The 21,355-nt window shown below is 45.3% G+C and overlaps 1 protein-coding gene across 3 annotated transcripts; it reads right to left on the bottom strand.

The window, feature by feature from the left end:
* Window positions 1–230: 230 nt before the first annotated feature.
* Window positions 231–21,336, bottom strand: KHDRBS1 (KH RNA binding domain containing, signal transduction associated 1). Of its 3 annotated transcripts, none has more exons than XR_010607474.1 (11): window positions 20,786–21,197; window positions 14,323–14,450; window positions 13,633–13,749; window positions 13,042–13,188; window positions 10,996–11,132; window positions 9,943–10,171; window positions 9,257–9,324; window positions 8,877–8,935; window positions 6,130–6,324; window positions 3,487–3,548; window positions 231–2,583 (listed from the first exon to the last, which is right to left on the bottom strand). XR_010607474.1 is itself a non-coding variant. In XM_065650574.1 (9 exons), the coding sequence occupies exons 1-9, from the start codon at window positions 21,105–21,107 to the stop codon at window positions 6,227–6,229; spliced, it is 1,305 nt and encodes a 434-aa protein (XP_065506646.1). In that variant the 5' UTR covers window positions 21,108–21,336; the 3' UTR covers window positions 4,983–6,226. The 3 variants fall into 3 exon arrangements, 1 of the variants encoding a protein (XP_065506646.1); XR_010607475.1 differs by having other exon boundaries at window positions 231–1,419; XM_065650574.1 differs by lacking the exons at window positions 231–2,583; window positions 3,487–3,548 and having other exon boundaries at window positions 4,983–6,324; window positions 20,786–21,336.
* Window positions 21,337–21,355: the final 19 nt, after the last annotated feature.

The raw sequence follows: 21,355 nt of genomic DNA, 5'->3' as shown, positions 1-21,355 counted from the left end.
GCCCCGCCCACGCCCCTCGCCACGCCCCCCCAAGGACCAGGCATCGAAGCACTTAAGGGCACTTTGAGGCATCGCCAGACCCTCCATCGCACCCCCCACCCCGAACCCCTCTTGGGGCACAACCCCCCCTCACCTTCCCATAAGCAGCAGCGAGAAACGAGAGAAAAACCTCACGCCTTAAAAAGCCAAAAAATAAAAAATGTTTTCAACATTAAACCTTTATTACAGGGAATGACTAATCGTTTTCAACATCTGCTGAACGCCTCTCGCTAAATACCAGCCAGGCAGGAGCTCGCCAGCTTCCTATGCGAGTTATTTTAGTGCTGTGATTCACCTTGATCAGTTTTCACCATCTTTACCGACCACTCGCAGTATTTTTCATCGATTTCCTTAACTGGTGGGAGTTTGGTGCTTCGGGACAGATGGAGCATTATACAATCCTGAGAACCGCCCCTGCCCGGGCTGGAGGCAAAGCCATCTCTAAAATTAATGAACTTCCACAGGGGCAATCTTTGGCTTTCTATTGGTTTTGAAACCTTCATTGTGCAGAGACATCGAAAACCAGGAGTATCCAGGCACCTGTGGTTTTAACAGAATCTTCCAGGTATAACTATGGAGGTAACGGGTAGGACGTAGCAATGTCAGGCTGAAAACACCATGTACAATGGTCACATTTGGTTCTAAAGTCAGCGATAAAAGTAACGACTCCATTAGAAAACAATTTACATCGCCATCCAGCTGCTACTCCCCAGGTTCTGAGGATGCTCCGGTGTTCCCAGCGCTCACCACGAGCTGCCAGGTTCCTATTTCCCAACCACGGCAAAGCGAACGGCATATTAACCAGGTTCCTTTACCAGACCTGAGATCGGCTCCTTGGAGATTCATCCCGCTTTGCAAAAGGAGCAAAACGAGTGCGGAAGCAAACATTTCTATTAAAACATATGGTAGCAATGGAAGGCTCAACTGAGCTTCCTGAGTAGAAAAAGAGGAATAATGTCTACATTTGAGATGGGAACTCCCACGGGCCCTGACCAGCCTGCAGAAATTCCTCCCCCTCAAAGCTTACAAACGGGGCATGTGTCCAACACCTCATCTGAGATGTTATAGAGGTTTTTCAATTAAAGAAGAATTTCCCCAAGCCCCGTCTTCTTCCCCAAAAGCACCATATGTACTTGTTCCTCGCAGCCACAGGAAAAGCTGTGTTAGCGGCGTCGCATCTCCCAGCAGACGGGTCACAGCTGGTCTCTCCTCCTCTGGGGACATTTGGAGGGTCTGTCACAGGCTGCGGAATCACCCTCTGCCCAAGAGTTCTTTAGGAGAGCAGCAGCATGGGGTGAAGAAGGGAAGCGGTGCACATTTAAATTGTTTTCTTGGCTCTGTTCCTTGACAGATGCTCTCATACAAATTTAAAAACTCATCCTGTACAAAAAGAGTTGTTTGCTTTAACAGCCGAACAGGGAATCCAGCTGTGCTCTTAAACCCAGATTACCAAAGATGGAATTATACAGAGGACTATATCGAGGTAATGTCTGTCTTAGTCTTAACCGAAAGCACAGTGTTTTAAGTCAAACATAAAACCAGCATAGGTAAGTTACAAAGGAAAGCTTGTAGCCCTTTGCTTTATTTAATAATCTGAACAGCAATTGGAACTGGGTACAACAGGGACAGCTGCTGGGGACATCTCTGCAGCAGCAGCTGGACCCTGTTTCTCACTCCTGTTGCCGTCCAGGCTACTATGAACCACTGTGCATGGTGAGACCTCACTGAGGAAGTGTGAAGTCCGGGTTTGTACCAGCCCCAAGCAAATCCAGTCTGAGGATTTAAACCAAAGGGCCGGAGGAGCTGCAGCCACTCCGAGCGAGGGCCAGAGTAGCCGAGAGGGTGTTTCTAGAGACAAACTTCTTCTGAAAAAAACAGGATTTTTGGGAAACATTTCCACAGAGGAGACATGGCTGCTGATGTACATCGCACTGTACAGTACCAAGGACAATCTTGTTTATGGTCTTTACCAAAATCCTACAAATAATAAGATGTGGATTAGGCCTTTGGGGAAATCGGGAGGCGAAGGATCAGTGGCGCTTGTCAGCTCAGAGCAGCAGAATCCAACCTCTGCGGCCACGGCAGGAGGAAAGGGAAGGTTATTCGGGTGACTCTGATTTCAGTGCTCAAAGGAATCTCTATCCCTCACAAATTTCAATCCTGTATCACCCCCGGAACGTCTGGCTAATTAGAGCATCTTTGAGAGACACATCCGCATGCCGGTGGCTATTTTGGGATCTCAAATTAGCTTCCGCAGACTCGGGGCTAAAATCTGAATGCAGCAACGCTATGAGAGAGAGGAAGATATTTGATGCAGGGCATGTTTTCAAAATATTTTTTAACATATACAGTTATTTCAATATATTGAGATTTACATTCCTCCATAACATTAGAATCTTTCACATAAACATGCAACAAATGCAATGCACAAGCAAGCTGTGTGACTCCAAAGGCAGTGTCACAAGATCCACTTCTACTGGTAAAAAACTGCATCATAACAGATGATCTCTATCAAATCTTTTCCACTTGATATAAAAGCTGTGCCTATTAAGAAAGAAATGGGAAAGATTGGTACATCACCATACAAATTGATGTTCCAATTACATTGTAAATGAAGATGCATTCGATAAATGGGCCACAAATCCAGACGTGTTATGATTTCCCCTAGCAGAAAACTACAGATCCAATTTTCAAGTTAAAAGTCAGAGAACTGAGGGTAATCTCACTCAGTCGCAGCGTTTCCACACATTATCGCTTTCTTGTTCCTAATACTGCTAAGATAAGAGAAGCTCGTTTGGTGGCTTTATAATTCTATACAAAATAAGACTTATGTCCTTCTGTGTCCTACGCCCAGGGCTTCTCACGGTTAGCTTTTGAAGCCATTAGATTTCTTCACCCTTTCAAGGGTTTCTTTCTTTGTTCTTTTATTTATGGAGCTCAGACTTTCTCTTGAATCTTGAGATCACTGAAAGTCATTAGTTGTCCCCAAAAGAAACGCCTACGGCCGCTTCCCCTGGGCCTGGGGGAAGATGTGTCCTTGCTGCGTAAGCAGGTCACCCCGCTGAAGCGTGATAATGTCCCCAGCCAAGGGACCGTGCGGTTTGCAAGCACTCGTGTGCATTTATTAAGGTATTTTTTAGAGTAGCAGCATATCAGCGGGGCCAGAGCAGCCTTCAGATTTCCCCTCTCTCCTAAAATCCACTTAAAAAAGCTCCTTTTCCACGGGATTTTGGTGGGAAAGCTCAACGCAGGTAACACACCAGAGCCTCCTCCACAGCGCGACCTCTGCAAGAGCGTCAGCCACGGAACCGGCCTTTTCACAAGGGGAATTTATTTGTGGGTACAGAAAGAACGGCTTTAATTTAACAGCTCAGATGGTGCCGCCCCTGCCTCCCACAGGGAACATGTCAGCAGCTTGCAAGGGGTTGCAAAAATAAACAAACTTACCCACTTGGTGTTGCCCCTGCTCATCTTCCCCCGAGTGATTCACCGCGACGTCGTCTTGGCTCCTGCAAATCGAAGATATTTGTGAGTCTCTTTAATGGCAGCACAAATCAAAGAGAAAAAAAGAGTCCTGCATGCAATTACACAGGAAGGAAACATGCAACTTAAGCTGAGCTTTGAACATTTCACAGTAAATATCAATACTGGGGTCTAAAAAGGGCCATCATTTTACATTTTTAAATAACTGAGCAGAATTCTTTTTTTTTTTTTTTTTTGGCAGTAGCAGGACTATCTATATTCGTTGTCATTTTACATCTTTTGATATTTAAACTTGCCGATTCCTTTTTGCCCACATTACATTACAGTGCATTTTCAAAGGGCACATTATTAAAGTTATTGCTAATTTATGCAGAAGCACGTGTGGTTTTTTAAATGTTTATTTTAAACATTTTTTTGCAAATTTTTACATTAAAATTAACATCTGAAGAACTGTTTCAATCAAGTTTATGCAAGTTGCCGTCACAGTTTATGTAAAAGAGAAATGTGCTATTAAAATCAGACATTTAGGTTACCTTTTGGGTTTTGCGATGCATGTTAGCTTTACACATCCTGATTCTCCTGCGATAATTTTCCTTTAAAAGGGGGGTATAGGGTGATCTTTTCATCAAGCAAGACATTATGCCCTGAAAGCTGACTCCAAACCATTGTTGAAAATTCAGTTATTTACACTTTAATAACAATCTACAAATACAACTTTTTTTTTTTTTAAAGTATTCCCCTTAATCATGCACTGCTACGAGCAGTTTGGTTCCTAATGCTCTATTTTTCACCCCCGAGCAGTTTAAGTCTCTCCCCCTAAAATGCCAGATTCATTTTGCAGATGGGAAATACAAACCATTTTTCATGCCTAAGAAACAGTTTAAACTATTTTATTTTATATATATATATATATATATACAGACACATGCTCTCAGAAGGATGAGAAGCAACTGCAGCACCTTTCTCAAACAGAAATACATTTTTAAGTGGTTTTCCAAGAAAAGGCTACTATAAAATAGGGCATCATTTCAGCCAAAGGGGCTGGGGGTGTTTACATGGAGCCAGATTCCTCCTCGGGCGCCTAAGCCTTGGATTTTCTCAGCACTCATTTTCTCTCGCTACATTTAAACCAGCCACTGCAGCCCCAACCTGGAGTCTGCAGCCTGGAGTGCTCGGTGAGCCCACCTGAAATCTGAGCGTTAATTCAGCAAACAACCACCAACACGAGTCTGATTTCTGCCACAGGCCAGGATCAAACTGCTTTCTGCAACTTCCAGGGGGTGAAAAACTATTTTTCTTTTTTTCTTGTTTAAAAAAAAATTGAGCTCGTTCAATGAGCTTGATAAACTTTTTGTGAGAATTACATAAAATCACCATTTTTAGAATGTCTCCATTTTTTTAAAAAAAGACAATTAGCTTTAGCATTAATTTAAATTTATTTGAAAAAAAATAGCTATTTTATTGCTCAACAAAAAAATGACAATTCATCACATTTACTTTGATTAAAAAAGGACTAAACTTTATTGACAAACTGCGGCAGACATTTTGACAAGTTTTAGCTACCTATTTAGGCAGACTTACACATGTAGCATTTATTCTTCAAGAACAGAGTGGGAGGACAGTGTACAAATCCAATTAGGACTTTATCCTATGTACAAAGTGAAATTTTTCCTCATTTTTTCAGCTGCAGTGTCCCTTTTTATGCAAAGCTAGTGTTGAGATACACTTGAACAAGTCCATGGGATTGCTAATATTGACAATTTTGTCAGTTTTAAACTTGCACTGTATTATCTGCCCCAAGCACTATAAAAATGTAAAGACTCTTATTTTACAGAGTGCAGACCTACTCGCTTAATACTCTGTTTTCTAATACCAAACACTGGGCAATTAGAGCCATGCTTTAATTTGTTTTTTTCCCTTAAAAGTTCTTCGTATAGAACCAAACTAAGAACCCCTTTACACTGGAAAATCTGCTTCCCAAGCATCTCTCAACACCGCCTGTTCGGGGCTAGATTTCAAAACCCACATAAGAAAAGTCAATTTTACAAACCTAATTTTTTTGTTGTTCTTTTAAGTCAATTACCTTTAAAAAAAATGCTATTTAATTTGTTTGAGGATTCTTCGTATTAAATTTTAAACTTACGATTCACCAGCAATCTGCTTTTAAGGAAAGTTTGACATGTGAGGTTACTTTTAAACGGTGGCAGCTACTACCGTTACATTATGATTTTAATTCTTAAAAACAGCCCTGAATTTTGAAATGTAGCCTACTTTGGGATTCTGCAACTACAACTTTTATGGGTTCCTTGAAACCAAACTTAAAAGGTTAACAAAACCTTAATTTCATAACGGCTAAGCAAAGCATGTCACTTTTGAAACTAACATTTTTAACTCAACTTTTTTTCTTGTTTTATTAAAAAAGGTACAGTTGTGTTTATCTAAACAACAAAGAAAGAAAAGCCATCTACACACGGAAAAAAAAGAAATTAAAGTCGGTCCTCTAAATCTATTTAACTCATTTTAAAATACTACGTACAGAAGCCAGAATGCAGGGTGAGGATGGAGTGGGAGAAAAAGGGCCACGAAGAAAAACAGTTAGACAATTACTTGTCTGGTGTGGGTAAAGCAACGGGAATCCTGGGAGATACAAGAATCAGTAACAACTGTTTGCTCATAACTGATATTTTTCCCTCATGTTTGTTTTTTAATAACGTCCGTATGGGTGCTCTCTGTAGGCCCCCTTCACTGGCCTGGCCGGCGGGGCCTTCAGGGAGGGCCTGGTTCCGTTCCAGTCATCTTGCCCTGCGGAAAAGAGAGGGAGACGTCAGGGACGGAGGAATGCGGCGAGACGAGGGGGTACGGGCTCCCCTTGGGGGTCACGGGGCATCTTCACAGCGGTTTTACCCCAAAACCAGCCTGTAAAACGGCCAGCAAAACCTCCGGTTTGCAGCGCACCTTCCGACGTTACGGGATGAAGCCGCTCGTGAGGGATCGCCAGGAGGCCTGTGGCTCTGACAGCCTGGCTTCACTATTCTAGCTTGAAATCGTACACGAGAATACTTCAGTTACTGCTGTAATCTTGTATTATTTACTAGTTACTAAGTTATCTTTTTATATTTGTTGTATTTCCAAGTATTTTCTCCTGGCTGCTGTGAAGAATATGGTTTTCAAACACGGGATTAACAGATGAAATGTTTCGTGTAGATGAGGTTCTTAGGGACATCGTTTAGAGGTGGATTTGACAGTGGTAGGTTAATGGTTGGACTCAATGATGTTAAAGGTCTTTTCCAACCAAACCAATTCTATGATTCTATAAGCGCCAACTTGGACAAAGCTGGTGCTTTTTAATTAATTAATTTCAGCAGAGCTGCAGCCGATTCACGGGGCAGCCCTGCGAAGGTGGCAGCACCCACAGCCCCGGTGCCTGGCTACAGGTAACGCTCCTCTCCTTCCCGGGCACTGTCAAGGCAGCTCCTGGATAATTGTGCCAAAATAATTAAGTCCCTGCACTGCCCTAGGATGGCAGCATGTCCGACTGAACCTGCAGACACCAGTCCATCACTTGTTGTTCCTTCCTCTCCAAAAACCCAGGAAAATTTACAGCCGCAGCATCTGCTCACCTGGTTGGAGCAGAAATCAGCTGCTTGTGCTGGACCAGCACTAACTGCGATGGGACAAAGCACTTGACAGGACAACCCAAACCTTTCCGCTACGTACAACCACCACCAAAGCAATTTTTTTTTTGACAACAAGGGTGGTGAGAGCCTGGCCCAGGTTGGCCAGAGAGGTGGTGGATGAAGCATCCCTGGAGACATCCCAGGCCAGGCTGGACGGGGCTCTGAGCAACCTGAGCTGGTGCAGATGTCCCTGCTCATGGCAGGGGGGCACTGGGGGAGCTGGGGAGGGCCCTTCAACACGAACCGTTTTGTGATTCAAATGCAGTTTGCATCTCTGTTGTCCCCAAGCTAGCTCAAGCCCCAAATATCCCAGCTCAGGTTTCATTACGGCTTGTGCTTGTAATATGCCTATTTGCATGCCTGCCATTCTCTCCAGGGTCACCAGTTTATGAAATCAAGTGTCCGAAGCTCAGAGACAGCCAAGCCTGTTCCTACCACCACGGAGCACGTTCCAATTTTCTTAAAACTGTCTCCAGCCTGGCTCAACAATCTATTTCTCTAATTCTGTTTTCATGAAAGCAGAGACCAAAGGAAATTACTGTGGATAAACAGATTAGCTGTGGCAACTTGATGCCAAGTATACAATGAGCATTTTGGCCTTCATATCCCAGACAACACCACCGCTCTCCTACCAAGTAGGCGGCACAAAAGCTTCTTTGTGCTGCGTGACTAACGCAGGCAACAAACCAAGCCATTGAAGGCAGGGAAAACAGCCAGAATTACTGACAGCAGCTGTCTGTTCCAATGCAGCTCAGACTGGAAAAGCATCCCTGGTTTAGGCACCTGAATTTGAACTTCACACAACTCAGAGTAGGGAACAGCCCAGGGCCAACACAGGAACAGCCCTTACATTAACAACTCCACTTCCCCACACGGCACAGGGGATTCCCAGTTCATTCCCAGTTCCTGAGGATCCCAGAAAGCCCCTCCAGCTGGTCATTATCCTCACAACCCACATTCATTCTCGCTTTCAGGCACCCGACGCTCTGCTGAAGAGAGCTGCTCTCAACACACCGTTTTTCCAAGCCATTAAGCAGCTCACTGTATGGCTTTCCTAACTGTTTATAGCTCAGCTTGTTTGTAGAGAGAGGAAAATGACTCTAACTCACTGCCACATGCAGATGCCATTCATAAGCTCAGATATCTGAACTAGCTTTAAAAAAAAATGCAGACACCTAATCCTTCATTGCTGGCACCTCAGATATAAGGCCTATTGTTTTCAACAGTTGGTGATTTACACAGTTGTGGTTAAATTGGTCTCCCACACCTCCCCATCTAGCCCAAGTTCATGACCTTAGATAATTCAAATTAGCTAAGCTTCATAGACTACTTACAAGTCATATTGACCAAAATTGTTCCACCTAGTCAAATGGTGGCCTTCATATGACATTTAAATCAGTTTCTGAAGCAAATGTATAGTGCAGAGTCAGTATCAGTAATGGGTTTTTGAGGATAAGGAAGCAGATGGAACCATGCACTCATCCGGCTCAACAAAATATAATCCATGAAAATCAGACTGCAGCAAAAGTAGTGCTGTGGGTGGAAATCCAGAGCTCTTAAAATATTGTAAAGCTACAAGGAAATTAAAAGATATTTCCACAGTCAAAAAATGGAATTTGCGAGTCCCAACTATGTGCAGCCCCTTCCCTGTCAAGAGAACAGTATTTCCAGACATACCATAAGCTTCATAGGTTTCCTGTGCCTCCCCGTGTCCATAATCATAGTATTCTGTGTCCCTGGAAGAGTAATTTTGTTGGTTACGCACAGCGCAGAAACTGTATTCCTAAAACAACACAACTTGTACAAACAGTCGAAAAGCAAAGATGCCCAATATCGCTCATGGCTGTGGTGTGTCTGATCTCCGTGTTTACAGAATTCCCAAGCAAACTCCCCAAAGTTATTTCCCAGGCACTCCTGGATTCCAGCAGAAGAGGGCACTTTCCCTACCGCTCAATCTCAGAAATCAATGTTTCCATTCCCTTAAAGGAAAAAAAAAAAAAGGAAAAAGAGATGGAGCATCATTTGCTCAGTAATAGACAGGAGAGGAGTGAACTTACCCTTGGCCCTGGCTGTAGTAGCCTTCATACCCCTCATAGCTCTGGTCTGCATACACATCGTCATAGCCCTGAAACAAACGGTGACACAACCGGCATTAACGAAGGACCAAAGCTTAATGTCAGACCAAGAGTAAAGGCAAAACTGGAGGCAGGACACAGCAGCTTTCAGAGGAGCCTGTGACTCCTCGCCTGCCACAGGGAAGGGGCTCAATGATGAGACTCAGATAGTAAAATCTGCTTGGCAGGAGCGTGGTGCTCAGTTATATGACTTGAAACATCACCATGTTCATTCACATATTTACTTTAAGGATTTTAGGGACAGTAAGAAACCTTTGGTGTCCTTTGCTCAAAGAATTCTCTTGCAGAAAGACAATGCAATGTCAACTACATCAACGTTTGTGATGTAGCTTTTCTACCACGCACTGATCATTATGCCAAATGTAAGTCTTGGAGGCACATTTCAGTTTTATAAAAACCACTCTTATCCTGTATTTAGGACACTAGTGTTCCCTTTTTTGAGGGCTAAAGAGGCAGAGCAGGTCACCCAGCACCACACTGGTGACTGGTGGCCACTTCTCCAGGGCAACCTAACTTGATTGAAATAAGTGCTAAAACCAGTAGAGTATCTAATACACAGCTAGCTGGAATTAAAAAAAAAAAAAAAAAATATATATATAGTTTCTTACATATTCCTCATAGGTTTCTGGCACGGGAGGAGGAGGGAGCGGTATTCTCTGAATGCCAGCAGCACGTGCTCTGGGCGCAGGAGCTCCCCGAACGGCGGGGGGAGGAGGGACCCCGCGGGCTACAGCAGCTCCACGGGCGATGGCACCGCGCACCGGGGCTCCCCGCACCAGGGCCCCCCGAGGAGGAGGAGGAGGAGGCGGCGGTGGGGGAGGACCAACGCCACGGCCCCTGGAAAGGAGAGAAAACAGATCGTGAACAGCTACTACTGCACTACTCGTGTGCCGAATAGTGAGGGCAGCATACACGCTTCTTAAAGCCACTTTAAAACGCGATAGCTTGATAAATAAATACAGTCACCATTAACTAGGCAATGAATTCTTTATCAAGAATGAATGCACAAGAATTGTTAATATTGTTGTATTGCAGGATTTACAAAAACCTCTTCTGGGATGAGAACTCTACTGCATTAGACATACAGATGAAGAAATAAATTTGATACAGAACTTGGACGAAGTAGTTTCTCGGAGTTTATTTTAAACATCCCTCTATCACTAACCTGTAATGACTGTCAGGCCAGGAGCAAAGACCTTTCCCTGTGAAATAGGTACTGAAGGAAGAACTACAGTAACACAGTTTTATCACCAATTTATCCTAATGCCTTGACAGCAATGACAGAATGATACCATTCTAAAACTTTCAAAGGAAGCTCAGTTTAAGCTGAAAATGCTGATTCTGCTGAAGGCTACAGAAGCAAACATGACCCATCTACCTGCACAGGATTCCATAGGTCAATCTTTGAAAGGTTCCTTTATGAAGCTACCGATTTCGGGCATCCAAAATAAGCCAGAAGACATCCACTGCGCTAGATTACATCTCAAAACACACAAACCATTTGACGCCAGAAGCAAGCTTGCGACACAACGCTAGAAAGCCTTGGCCAAAAGCCAAGGTCGAGGCCAACAATGTGTGAGAACAAGTAGCTTAACCTCATCCGGCAGCACAACTCTGAACGAGATGCAGCATTTCCAGGTCTGTGCTTCTGGGAAAAATACCTTGGAACAGGCGGAGGCGGCGGTGGAGCAGCTCCCCTTCCCCGCACGGGGACTCCTCGGCCACGACCTGGCTCTGGCACACCGTTCAGATAGGAGAGCTCCAAGAACTGCTCCTGACAGATATCATCCATCATGTCCTGAAAAGGGGAAAGAGTCAATTCCAAACAGCAGCTAACCAGCCAGTCTGTGCTCCAGGATATCACAGTGCTGGAATAAAAACAACCTGATAGTTCTACATTAAAATCTGCTGGTTAGTTTTACAGGCGTTTGCTCAGCGGGTAGCAGCGCAGAACAGCCGGCTTTCTCCAAACCATTTGTACGACCAGGAGCTGCAGCGAGCACCAGAGCTTTCCCTGATAGACAACCTCTCATGGAGGCACCTGATGTCCAGCATCCCAGGGACATCAGCAAGATTTATTTGCAAGTGTTGGAGAGTTCAGAGGTGAAGTCAGGCACGACACATCTCACCTCAAGCACCTTACGGCTCCTGTTTCAAGGCAAGTGGCTGGAATGAGCCTGCATAAGGTAAAAACATACTGCTGTGTTCCTGACACACTGCAGCATGACAAGGAGCAAACACCCAATTGCAAATCCGGGCTGCTTTTTCAGACTCTTAGGAATACAGGATGGTTCTGGCTCCAGGCATTTTTATTGCCTCAGGGGATCGAGCTTCAGGAATTAGCACAGATCTCCGGTGACCCCACAGAAACCATCGTACCCCATCCCTCCCCTCAGCACACAGGCAGGCTGGGCCCCCACTGAGGATCTCCACAATGTCAAACCAACACCACAAAGCAAGGAGTCTCCTGTCAGATATGTCTTCACAGCACTGCTGCCTTCCACAGTGACTTCTCTGTCAATTTTCACAAGTTTAGCACATTGTTTGAAGGCAGCGATAGGTAAGACACTTTAAATAGCAAGGCTGCACACTTGCTTTAGCAAACAGAGGTTTTGTACATCCCGGGGGCTCCTTGAAGATGACCTCTTTCCTTCAAAGACACTTCACATCACAATCTCTCCTCCTCGCTGTGTCAGACTCACAGAAATCACACAGTACCATCCGCTTTTCTGCACTTCCCACCGCTCTCGGGTTCCATCCGCCCTGGTATTTCAGGCAGAACATCTGAGCTCTCCAGGCTCAGCTGCGGAACACGGTGATGGGCTGTTCTCAGCTCTACCTGCCAGGTCTCTGAATTACAGGCTAAGCTAGCCAGACACCAGAAGCACTGCATGCTTCTTGCCCATTTTGCTTTTTCCTCACTTGTTTTAACAACATGCAAAAGACTCAAGTTCTGCAGTTCTCGGAGGTGATGCTCTAGCATTGTGTGCTACACACTGGCACAACGGTGACATGAAGGGGACCATAAAGGTCTGACAAGTTCACCAGTACAAGACACCCACAAAACAAGAGTCATTTGTATAAATGCCTGATTAGCAAAAAGAGGTTCCTTCACATCATACGCATTGAAAGCAGTAGAAATACCGATTTAACAGATGTGTCTCAGCAACTAGCTGCAATACTGAACACTCCTACAGAGCAGCCGGGGCAGTCACCCTCCTCTTCTTCACACCGCCCCGCTAGAGCAGACACCTCTGTACTCACAGTTTCTGATCTGACCCGTGAAGTTTTCCAGCCAGGTTTCTGTGCTGCAGTTCAAAGTGAGAGGAACTGATCCAAGAAATCTCTCCCATGCCGGGCACGGCTAAAGTTATTCTCTCGCTAAAACTGACGCAAGGAGCTGGACAAGCCACCCAGCCCAGTGTCCACAGCTCGTACTGGGAGAGAAATACAGACTCCAAGTGTTCCATACAACTGCCCTGTGAGCATATGTCTTTCTAATTATGGTTAGGGGAATAATACACGCCTTCGTGTGAGATTAATGGGGTCATTTTAAGCTGCTACGTGAATACTTAATACTGCAGGCTTCCTCGACTATGCCATGCACGTAGCATGAGCCTTATACCGTGCAAATCTTACTCAGCCTTATAACCAGAATCACAACCCATCCAACCAGTTCCACCCGAGAAGAGCCCCAGCACACATACTGGAACGAGGAACTTCTTGACTTCTTCCATGGCATGAGCCATCAGAGCGTATGCTTCACAGGGGGGGCCAAAAACCTCAATGAAGACGTGCAAATCCATATTTAGATGAGCATATTTAGGATCTCCCCCTTTGCGCAGCTCTTCCTCCTGAAACAAAGCAGATTAAAGATTTCTAAAACTAAATAAGATGCAGAGAAACTATTTTTCTTTTACCTGTTTTCTACGCCTTAACAGGAAACATCTGTAAAAGCATTCTTCTCATGCCTGGACACAGATCATAACAACACACACTTTCTTATTTTATAAACTTTGTACTTCACCTTTCATATCAAGTCTCTCTGCATGCAAGGGCGCAGGGTATCAGAAGTTGACTGGTCTCTAAGTCATGCTCATAAATGGAACGTGCATCACACTCCTGCCCCAACCAGGATTGCTCCCAACGTGCACAGAATAATTTAGGAAGCATGATTTCCTAATGCTTTTGGATTTTAATGGTTTTATTTTTTATAAAACGCTTTGAGAACCACTACTTCTCACAGCGACAAGAAAGGCATTAATATAAGTGCATGTTTTCAGGGGTGATGCCTTTACCTTTGCTTTATCTCGCATTGAACCCTTCCCAAGCACAGATATTTTAGCACCAGTTTCTTCCTGAAGTCTCTTGATGGTGTTGCCTTGAGGTCCCAAAATCTTTCCAACAAAGTTGAACTGTAAATGCAAAAAGAAAAAAAAATTGCTCCAGAACTCAGTACCCTCAAAAAACCCCTTTTCTTATTGTTATGCTGACTAAAAAAAAATGTAGCCACTCCATTTTCTCTCAACCTCACCAAAAAAAACAGACCAAAAAACGCACAGGAAAATTTAAGTTCCAGAACATCCTTTTCAAGAAAAAATTCTCCACCAGAAAATCAAGCTAAATTAACTCGCATCAAGTGTTTAATTCTAACACCTACTCTCCAGTAGTTTTACAGGCAGCAAGTCTTAAGAGTTAAATGAGTTCTTAACTGTAAAACACAAAGCTCTACATGTGAAAGTGTCTATTCTAGTAATAAAAGATCACAGCTCTGCACCACCATTTAGCTTTATCCCAAGACATTCTAGAAATGTAATATATTAGAAATAAGATCCTGTGAGCTCGCATAGGAAAAATTCCGTAGCAATATCAGAACACTGGCATAACTCCTGCTGACACTTGGACAGCTACATCTCCAAAAGTCAGCCATAAAATCCACAGAAAACAAGCAAATCACAGAGATTCATAAGCTCTTTGCTGGCCCTCACCTTGGGGTACTGTTTGACAGGGATCAGAACTCGTTCTTTCAGTTTCATATTCTTGTGGGAAAATAAATCCAGGTAGTTCTCTTCCTCATCCTTCTTTGTTGTTTCACCCTTCTGAATTTTTTCAATTTCTAAACAAGATAAAAATAGGGCTGCTTATATTCCTCAAACAAGCATCATTTTAGAGCTGGAATTACGACAGGACATACCACCTTCATCCTCTGGATATATGAACGTTTATAATTGTATTTATGGACTCTGGATAGATAAGTCACCTCTTTAGAGTGGCCTAGCTTGCCTCCTCCTCCCTAGGGATCCCAGAAAGCAAAAAATGGGATATGGAACAAAAATAAGAAAGAACAGCAAGAAATTCCCTACAAATAACTTCAATAGATAAGAGCAGGAAATAAGTGCAGTTTTACATAGCGTTTCTTCTGTGCCTTCCTCCATCCCCAATCCCGTTGTCAAGCCCTAAACCTCAGCACAAACCAGCCCCAGCCACACCAACCGGGTACGTTCATTACAACACAGCAGCCATCAGCAAATCCAGCGCATTTTTATCATCCGAGCTGATGCACTGGTTTAAATCTGCAGTTTAAGTAGTGGTGTCAACACATACTGGCACTACGAATTCCAGTTAAGTTGCAAACATGCCAAATTAACAGAAGCCGGAATGAGTAACACACTAGAGTGCGGTTTGGCTTATGAAATTCTTAAAAGCTTGATTTCATTAAATGAACGCACCGTTATCACGCGAGCGATTGTAACTTGGTTTTTAAGTCATAAGTCTCAGGCGCATAACCTGAAAAGCGAGTGTCAGATTCAGGCAACGTAGCTACAAAATTCTGTCTCTCAAAATGAGATTCTGATTTTTAATTGTATATTGTGGATTCCAGAGTCTTGGAAAACCACGGAGGTGGCCCGACTGCAGCCCAAGGGGGACCTGGAACAAAGTCCAAATAACCTTTGGGAAGTAGGTCATTAAGGTAGGCTAATTGGGAACCAGTGCACAAACACCTTCTCAAAACTGGCTAGAAATTCAATTTCTGCTGAGAGATGGCAAGAGACACTCGTCCCGTAAAATACAACCCAAATGGAGAAGACTGAAGATCATCTTCAAGGCAGGAATGTCTAGCACAGGTTCTTACAGTCATTAATGCACTTTCTGTCATACAAGACAAACACTCAATATTTTTCAGAAGAATGTGGCCCAGAGCTGACGGGCTTTTCTTTTCCAGAGATGTCCAGTCATGTACAATTTTTATTTCGTGGCCAACAACTAGACGAGTTCCTCCAAATCTGGAGCAAATCCATTATTAAAAATCCCAAATTATGGATGAACCATCACGCACTCTTTGGTCCAACAACAACAAAAAAATTGGTCACACCATGCGCGGCCATCACAAATTATTATTTCCAGATGCTTATTGGGGGGGGAGCATGACCCTTCCTTAAAAGTTAAATTGTGCCATTTCCTCAGCAAACCCAAGAACTATAAATATATCTTCTGAGCTTAAAATGCTCTAAATACGACTTCTCACATCTCAGGGGAAAGAGAGACACCTTCACAAGATTACACAGAGAACTGGATAAAAGCTGCAAGATAAAACTGAGGCTGCTTAGTCATTACCAGAATTTAAACAAGGGCAGCTGTAATATCTTGTGTTTCCTGTGATTTCTGTCCACGTCAGAAACTATATGTTTTAACCTGAATGTTCACATTTACAGTTTTGGAAGATCAGTCTATCAAATACATGGTATATTATCCACTTAGTAATATTCTTGTATCCTTCAAAGAGCAACAGAAAGCACAGGTTGGGCTGAGCAGCACGAAACCATGCAGATTCCAGGGAAATTTCTAGATGTGCAACCAAAAAACACTCCAAACCCTTAAGAAAACCTGATGAAACGATCAATATTTTATCCTTTCATTATGGAAACGGTAATATAGAACCATAGACCAGTTTTTAGTTTAGAGGTGGAAATATAGAATGTGGAGACTCTGTTGCATAATTATGAAAAAAAAGCCTAAAATTGGTACTTCTACTTGCAACAGCACCTTGGCTCCCTTACAAAAGTGTTACCATGACTCCTTAGTTTAAAATAATTACCGGATCTAATCACATGGAAAAAAGATAGCTTGATTTTTTGCTTTAAAAATAAATGATTTTCTGAAGACACTATGCAGAAGTAAAAAACTCACAAGTTTAAGCACTTGTCAAATTTATAAAATAAGCAACCGAGCTGTCTCCCTTGGCTAGTTTTACATAGGTTTTTTTTTATTATTTTAGCTATAAGAACAGATCAGAGAACCAAGACTTGGAAACTAAAGATTGCACTGGTGGCCTTATCCTTGCTGAGGCATAATTCTAGACCCTATCATATGTGATTACTTCTCAAATATTTTGGTCCTCCAAAAAAAGTAAGCGAATTTCTGATAATGTGTTCTGCATATTAACAAGAAGGGTTTTCTACACGCCCACCAAGAATAAAAGCACCTGAAAACTTTCTTGATGGAAATTAAACCACCCAGAGGCATCTTCTGTCTTGCCAAAACACAATGCAATCAGGTGAAGCCTCTGCAAACCAGTGAGTCCCAGTTCACACCAACCACACAGCAAAACCCATCTTGCAACGGTAGCAATGACGTCTGGGAATTTAGGGCAGCAAATAATTAACCATTTGCTAAAAAAGTGTTGGATCCACCACCACCGAGAGTCATCAAATGACACAGGACAGGAAAAAAAACCCTGCCCTTGCGGAATAAATTCTCCAGCTTTTGCAATTCAGGTCAGTGCGGGTGACCCAGCAGCTCCCACCTTCGGAACAAATTCCAAGTCTGGAAATAAGCGTGAAAAAGGACTAAAAACACATCACTCGTGCCATGTCCTACCACTCCGGATTCCAGCGTTACCCGGGCGCGTTGTGGCACTTGAGCGACGCGACATGAAGTAGCACGGGATGAACCGATGGGCAGTTTCTCATTGGAAGAGGCACACGGGTGCCTGGCGGGATTAAGCAGCCTCGTTTCAGTGGTGGTTCGTTAAAGCCGTGTCAGAGGTGCAGCAGGAGGTCGCCTTCTTGCCACTCCTAAGGGGCAGGTACAGAGGGTCGGTAACGCGGCTGCTTCACAAGGAGGAGGCTGAGCAGCCACAGCGCTACTCCTGATATAAACCCAAGCTCTTCCGTAACAAAACCCCCCCATATTAAACATATTAAACTCCAGTCTTCAAAAAGGGCAAGAAGGAGGACCCGGGTGTTTCTGCTCCGGCAGGGGGATTGGACTAGATGATCTTTTGAGGTCCCTTCCAATCCCTAACATTCTGTGATTCTGTAAAGGTCGTCCTGCAGCATGCTTGTGCTCTATAAACAGAGATACATACTGCTTATTCATAAAACTGAGAGTATTATCTTAACAGTACGATAATACTGACCCCGTGCCCAAAAAACGCAAAAAAAACAACAAAGCAAAACCCCCCCAAGCCCCAAAAGAGTCTGGGGTGGGAGCCTCTGGAATAAAGCAGAGCTCCGTGTCTCCTACACCGCTGCTCCCCAGCTGGTTTGATCTCCCAGGGGAAGAAGCAGGGGGCTGGTCCGGGATGGACTCGGCAGAATTAGGCAGGCCTAACCGTCCATTTCCCTCCCGCTTTCTGCTGAAATACTCCCCCCACCCTCCAGCCTGTACGCCGGGGTTCAGACGCAGCTCAGGACTGGCACTAGTAGGAAAAGGGCCAGCGGCAATCAAAGAAACTGCACAAGCACGACGGAGGGAGGAGAAAGCCGGGAGATGAGCTGCAAGTGATGGCACTGCTTCTAGAAGCTCCCGCGAGAGAAGCAGGAGGAGGCAGAGTCCCAGCAGCAGCATGTTACGACGTTGGCAAGGCTTAGCAATATATACGTTTAAAAATGCAACAGCGAAACGGTATTGGCACATCGCAGTCTGCAACACCTGGGCACAAGTTTAAGGCGGCAGCTACAGCTCCTGGCACAGGGCACACACTCGGAAATGCAGAAATGTAGATAATCTTAATTTCAGGACAGCCTAAACTCCACGCTACGCAAGCTTCAGGACATCGAGCTGCTCTGGGTTACACACCGTTTCTCATCACCCCGTGACCTCGGCCCATCTCTAATCCCGCTGTTTGGTTCCTTGGCAAATCACTCCAACGAGGTCCATCCATCCCCAGACAGCCCTTTTTTCCTTCCTCGGAACACACACAGACTCTAGTATCTCACCCACTGCTCCAAACCCACCTCTTACCACCCACGTCCATCCCTCTTCGCTGCCTCGCGCTTCTTGGGATGTAAAAATAGCCATGATTAACCACAGGAATTTTAAAAAATAACCCTATGTGTAGCTAACACAGTGGTGGATGTTTCCTCTCCTTCCAAAACACACAAGCAGGGAGGACTGAGCCTTTCAAACCATCAGCATCTCCTGCAGCACACGGAGGGGAAAAATCCAAGTGAGGAAAAGGGGTTTTCTTGTTCCCGTGGAAGAGGAAAGTCACATAGACCACGACCCACAGGAGTGAGGAGACATGGATTGTATTCCAAGGCGTAAGAAATCCCAGTTTTCAGTTTCTGTTCGGGGTAACAGAACCCCCACACCCACCCACTTTACTGCCTTTTCATGCCACAGCACATTAGTTAGGAATCAGTATCACATCACTGTGTCTACCTTCATTTTGCTCCTAAATAATGCTGATTTTCTTTAGAAATGCTAAGCAGCTTCAGAACCACAACAAGTATTTTAGACTACTTGTACGTATTGTTTTTAAACAGTAAGTCTTATTTTTAATGCAGAACTCCTGCCGGGTTCTCTCCCAGAAGCAGGTGGAACAAGCAACTTCCACTCCTGAAAAAAGGCTGGAATCAAATCCTGCTGACATTCAATAATCCGTCATTTGGCTTAAGTTGTGCTGGCCACATGCTTTACAATCTTTGGCCCAAACCTAAATTCCATATTAGGTTTTAGAGCAGCTTCTCCAACACAACATCCCCAAAGGGGGTCACAGCAGTAGAGAAATTCTGAGCAATTCACATCAGTTTGGGGTCAACTATGCAAAAAGATCTAGTTGCCTAAACCCATCATTTTACTTCAGATTCTTTCCCATGAGCTTCTCACTCAGATTGTCCTGAATTTGGACTGTTAGTGAATGCTCCCAAAGGACAGCAATTTTCAAAATATCCAAAGCATCTGGAGCTCTTCCAGTGATCAATGTTAAGTCTCACAAAGCTGCAGTGTACTATCAGCAATTTTTAAATTAATGAAGAAAACTCATAAACCCTCGCTACTCAGTGAACGCAGCTTTACGAAGTGGGCTGAGAATGCTGTTCTTCGGGCACTAATTAGCAGACTCCTTGGGTTTCATTTCACTGGCAGGCATTATCACAGAGCTCTCGAGCATCAGCTGGCTAAAGGCTTTTATTAATGAAAAGCATTAAATTGACAGCAAATCGGATTATAAAACTGATTTATTTAGATCAAGATGTCCGCGACTGATGCCAAGTTACCCATAACGATGTACCTCAGTTACTTGCACAACGGGAGACAGCAACTCCTAAGAATTATTTCCTACATTAAAGGAAGAGCTAATAACATTCCTAGCACCGCACCAATTATGGCAACACTATACGTTGTAAAACCTTAAAAAAAAAAAAATCATTTAAACGCAGAATGATAAATACCAGGGAGCGTTCAACTCTAGATTAAATCTGAATATATCCTCGTGCCGGGTACCTCCTAGCTCTCCAATACACGAACATAAAGCTGTAAGTGGCAGCAAATATTTTGACTTATTCCGGTTTTTAAGATGACTACGGTGTCTTGAGGCAGCTGAATCGACTCAGTTGAGGCACTGGGTACAGCAGCAGCTGCGCTGGGGAGATACGGAGGAATCAGAGCTGGTGGCGATTGGCCGGTGCTGGGGAAGGCGAAGGCTGGTCTGGGCACAGAACAAAGGCTGCCATGGCCATCCCCTCCCGGGCTTCGCCAGAAGTACCAAACAAGCTCTAATCCAGATTACCAGGGTGGAAAATGAGAGATCGCAAGCCATGCATCCCTGAGCCTCAAGCTACGTGATGACACTACATGGGAAACCCCGGGTTTTACCGTTCTCTTCGGTGCCCTCTCCGCCCAGGGATGAAAATGGCCAACATGACCATACATCGTATCTTAAAAAGAAAGTTCTGGCTCTGCGTTTAGTCTGCCCCAGCCCCTGGACTGAACAAGGGATTTAACAGACATTAAATAATAGAAACATCTCAAGATGAAATAAGAGAAACATCTCATCTTCAGACCCCCGGGGTGGCATCTCGCCCGGGCAGTGGAACCAGAACGGGGCCGGTACAACAACCGCCCCCGGCGGCACCGAGGGTCCCTGTCCCCATCCCCCGCACAAAGCTAAGCTGCCTCCGGCCCTGCCCGCCCCACCGCGCCCCGGGGGAGCCCCAGCGCCGGTACCTGCGGTGAGGAGCTGCATGGCGTGTGTGAAGGACGGGTCCAGGCTGTCCTTCTCGGCCATCAGCTCGGGCAGGTACTTGTTCTCGGGCTCCATCTTGGCAGCGCCCCCGGGCAGCAGCGGGGCGGGGGTGGAGGCCTGAGCGGCCGAGCCGCCGGCCGCGCCACCGGGCGGGAGGAGCGGCGGCGGCTGCGCCCCGCTAGAGGCCCCGCGGCCCCCGCCGCCGCCACGGGGCGGTCGCCGCTGCTGGGATCCCCCTTGCCGGGCGCCGCCGGGGCCCGGCCCCCGGCCCATGCGGGCGGCGGGGTCGTCACGGCGCTGCATGGGGGTGGGGGGGGGGGGCGGGCGGAGCGGGCCGGGCCGAGCGATGCTGCCACACCGACCGCCGCGGCGCCAGGGCCGGAAGTGAGGGGCCGGAAGGACCGCCCTCTTGGCGTCTTTCGCCGCCGCCGCCGCCGCGCCGGCTCCCGCGCGCCCACCCCGCGCGCCGCTGCGCTTGCGTCGGCACGTCGCCGCGCGCCCAGCGCCCCGCCTCGCTCCACGCGGCCCGGCCCCGGCGCGCAACCTCCTTG

The sequence above is a fragment of the Caloenas nicobarica genome, chromosome 23, assembly GCF_036013445.1.
Source record: "Caloenas nicobarica isolate bCalNic1 chromosome 23, bCalNic1.hap1, whole genome shotgun sequence".
Classification (NCBI taxonomy): domain Eukaryota; kingdom Metazoa; phylum Chordata; class Aves; order Columbiformes; family Columbidae; genus Caloenas; species Caloenas nicobarica.
Note: the sequence above shows the minus strand (reverse complement) of the source record. Positions and strands in the feature narration are given on the sequence as shown.

Bases quoted from the DNA above. Each gene is read 5' to 3' on its own strand.
- KHDRBS1 (XM_065650574.1), bottom strand. From the start codon at position 21,107: ATGCAGCGCCGTGACGACCCCGCCGCCCGCATGGGCCGGGGGCCGGGC. The intron at 9,325-9,942 runs GTAAGAAACTAT...CGTTTGTTTCAG, and splicing joins CAGAAACCTATGAGGAATAT to GGCTATGACGATGTGTATGC. The intron at 6,325-8,876 runs GTATGTCTGGAA...TCTTTTCCGCAG, and splicing joins GGAAACCTATGAAGCTTATG to GGCAAGATGACTGGAACGGA.